The sequence below is a fragment of the Scylla paramamosain genome, chromosome 4 (genome assembly GCF_035594125.1).
Source record: "Scylla paramamosain isolate STU-SP2022 chromosome 4, ASM3559412v1, whole genome shotgun sequence".
Taxonomy (NCBI): domain Eukaryota; kingdom Metazoa; phylum Arthropoda; class Malacostraca; order Decapoda; family Portunidae; genus Scylla; species Scylla paramamosain.
Window position 1 is genome coordinate 20,400,492 of NC_087154.1, and position 3,156 is coordinate 20,403,647.

Consider the following 3,156-nt stretch of genomic DNA (forward strand, 5'->3'; position numbering starts at 1 on the left):
AGGCGCAGCAAGGTAAATGGTCAAGCCTCTTAATGTGTAGCCCCTGTTCACCTAGCAGCAAGTAGGTACGGGATGTAACCCGAGGGGTTGTGACCTCGCTGTCCCAGTTTGTGGTGTCCTACCCAAAGATCAGTCACTATGAGCTCTGAGCTCTTTCCGTAGGGTAACGGCTGGCTGGGTGACCAGCAGACAACCATAGGTGAATCACACACACACACAATGATAGACAGTTCCATATTGCTACACACATTACAGTGATTACACACATAACATGTGTCATATATAACCCTGTGGCTGTGCACTTCCACAACAGGCTGGCAGCAGTCATTTTTACCAATACTGCATTTCAAGTCTGCTGAAAAAAAATTGGTTCTCAAATAGAGTGGTAGATGAGTGGAACGGACTCAGTAATCATGTAGTTAGTGCTAGGACACTAGAGAGCTTTAAGAGAAGATTAGACAAGTTTATGGATGGGGATAACAGATGGAAATAGGTAGGAGTGTTTCATACAGGGACTGCCACGTGTAAGCCTGGTCGCTTCTTGCAGCTTCCCTTATTTCTTATGTTCTTATGTTCTTATGATACTCGTATACCATGGGAGACAAGCAAGTAAAAACACGAGAAGGTGCTAAGCTTTCAAAACATACTTGGACTTGAATGCAAAATGCTTCATGGAAATTACAAAGAAATAATCACAAAAATCACATTTTAATTATTGATTATTATCAAGAAAAATATGATTATGATTTGATTATGATTACATGAGTTATCTACTTTTTTAATATGATTATGTAATCAATGCCATGGATTATGATTTTTTTTATTAGTAATCATTATCATGTCCATGTCTGATCTTAACAGGCAAGACCTGCTCCTTGAATGAAGCAGGAACATTACATCCAATTAATTTTTGTATCACATTTAAAGCTAATTTGGAACTATTCTCTGATGCCAATTAACTTTCACTGGAGTAAACATTTGGCTTTTCAAAAATAAAGTCAAGTACAGTTTCCTCTACCACTGTCATTTCTAAGTATGGAGTGGATACCTAGGAGTTACAAAAGGAAAAAGGAGTTTATCTGTAAATAAACATAATACATATTGTGGCTTATGCTTATATGAGAATGCTGATAGTCTTAGTACTTACATTTACCTTTACATATTTATCTATGAATATATGCTGAGAAAACTTCACGTCTGTCCGCAGTTTGCTCTTAAGTCATCAATAAACATGACACAGTGACAGCTGGACAGGTGGTGATTCCTGTCTCAATCACCCAGCCCACTTACAACACTGAGAAATAAGTAACATTCTTACCCTATTTGTTAATCTATTAAAGTAAGTAATGTAAAAAATCTTACCTCATATTTATTTTTTGAGCCCTTGAGCCCCTTTAGCCGCTGGAGGGCTGCAAGTCTTCCATGCTTATCCTTGACAGTTCTTCGTGCTCTGGAGGTCGCCAAGCTCTCCACTGAGTTTGTGAAGTGATATTACTTCAATATCCTCTACTTTAATTATCAAAATCATTTTAAGTGTCAAATACAGTATTTTAATTGAATATAATTAAACAATGGATTCAGTTAGTCTTTATAATGCACTTCATGTGTAAAATTATAGGACAATGTCAAAACACTTGAAAGGTGGAAGAGTGAGACCAGAGTTCACAACAATGAAAAGACTGTAGTGTAACTATACTACGGTTATCAGTAAAGACAAACACATCAATAGCAAAGCCCATAAGGTGTACATGACTATGAGCAGCAAATGTTAGTAGTGCACACAATACAGCTATGCTCACATTAACCTAATTTTATTTCTGAGTGGTTGATATTTGACCCCCATGTCGAAGGCAGCTACACGATGAATTTTGTAACAGAACTGTTGAAAATGGAATGGTCTTTCCTAGTATAATGGAAGAAAACCTTACTATAATTCTGAAATTGGGTTAGACAAAGTTTGGAAGGAGCAGGGCATTTCTTTCTGAAAAAAAAAAGTTTTAAAAAACAGGTGGTGAATTAGAAAAATCCCCCTAGAGAAGCCACTAGTACAGCAAATGTGGTGTGGTTTGAGTCTATTGGACATATTATGATGCAGCCAGGAATAAAAGTTTGATTTCAGAGCAAAAATTAGTAAAGCAAGTCATCACCCTAGTCCCTAACCTACTTCCCAACAATGGGGGGTTTTGATTGCCCTGCTGAAGCATTAACATATAGCTAACTCCACATCAACAGCCGGGTATCACAGGCTGAAAAAGTCTTCTGCCCGAGCATGTTTTGTGCATATCTGTATGATCACGGCAAAAAACAGACTGGAGGAATATCCAAACCAGCTGTATTTGCTACTACGTCCCAAAGCCTGTGGTACAGTAAGAAAGATAAAATATAAAATACAAAGTTTTGGGCCAATTTAACAACAAATCAATAAAGGTCAACTGCGCTAACGAATTGTATCCCTAAATTAACAACGAAGGCCATCGAAAGTTTATCTTGGGTCCCTAATGGTAAATGACCATGACACGGCCACCTCGTTTCCTACAGCATTCCCTGCTTGCTTGTTCAGACCATCTACCTAGTTGAGTAAATTGGCACACAGACAAAAAAAAAAAAAGTTCACCGACTCCCTTATACCTTACTACCACTTAGACAAGACCATTACACCCAGTCTGAGCTAGTCAAGGGATGAGGTCAATGTGTGGCCTCTTTCAGCATTCTCTGTGAAACACTTACTTCACTAACGTTATACTCATGCAGACCACCACATCTACCTACCAAAGCTATTTACTAATCAGTACTTTACCTGAGTCGTCTTCAGCATTCATACTTCACTGCCTTCAATAATGTACACCGCAACAATTTCGCGGGAAAATCGTATCCTCTCAAACAACAACAACAGTCCGAGGCGTTATCGTCCTGCCAGTGTGGCTTCGCCAGTGGGGTCACATTTCAGTCTCGGATGTTTTTCTTTGAACGAAAACGCGGGAAACTGAATTGTAGCTCAGTGTCATGATCTTCTAAAAACACTTCACCTTGTCATCACTATTCACTTGAAGCTCATCATTTCACTTTAGAAGCTTAAATATAATCCAATGTATATATCTGTATGAAATATTTTATCAGAATTTGTCATAATTTAGGGGGTGCATATAATAGTCCAGC

The 3,156-nt window shown here is 38.3% G+C and overlaps 1 protein-coding gene across 1 annotated transcript in view; it reads right to left on the minus strand.

Annotated features, from left to right (window-relative positions):
• LOC135099818 (DNA polymerase alpha catalytic subunit-like) overlaps window positions 1-3,012 on the minus strand; it is a 29,545-nt gene extending 26,533 nt beyond the window's left edge. Inside the window, exons 1-2 of the mRNA XM_064002379.1 lie at window positions 2,798-3,012; window positions 1,363-1,472 (exon numbers count right to left, since the gene is read on the minus strand). Of these exons, the coding sequence (XP_063858449.1) occupies window positions 1,363-1,472; window positions 2,798-2,819 (132 nt within the window). The 5' untranslated portion in view covers window positions 2,820-3,012. The remainder of the gene's footprint in view (window positions 1-1,362; window positions 1,473-2,797) is intronic.
• Between the last annotated feature and the right edge of the window lie 144 nt (window positions 3,013-3,156).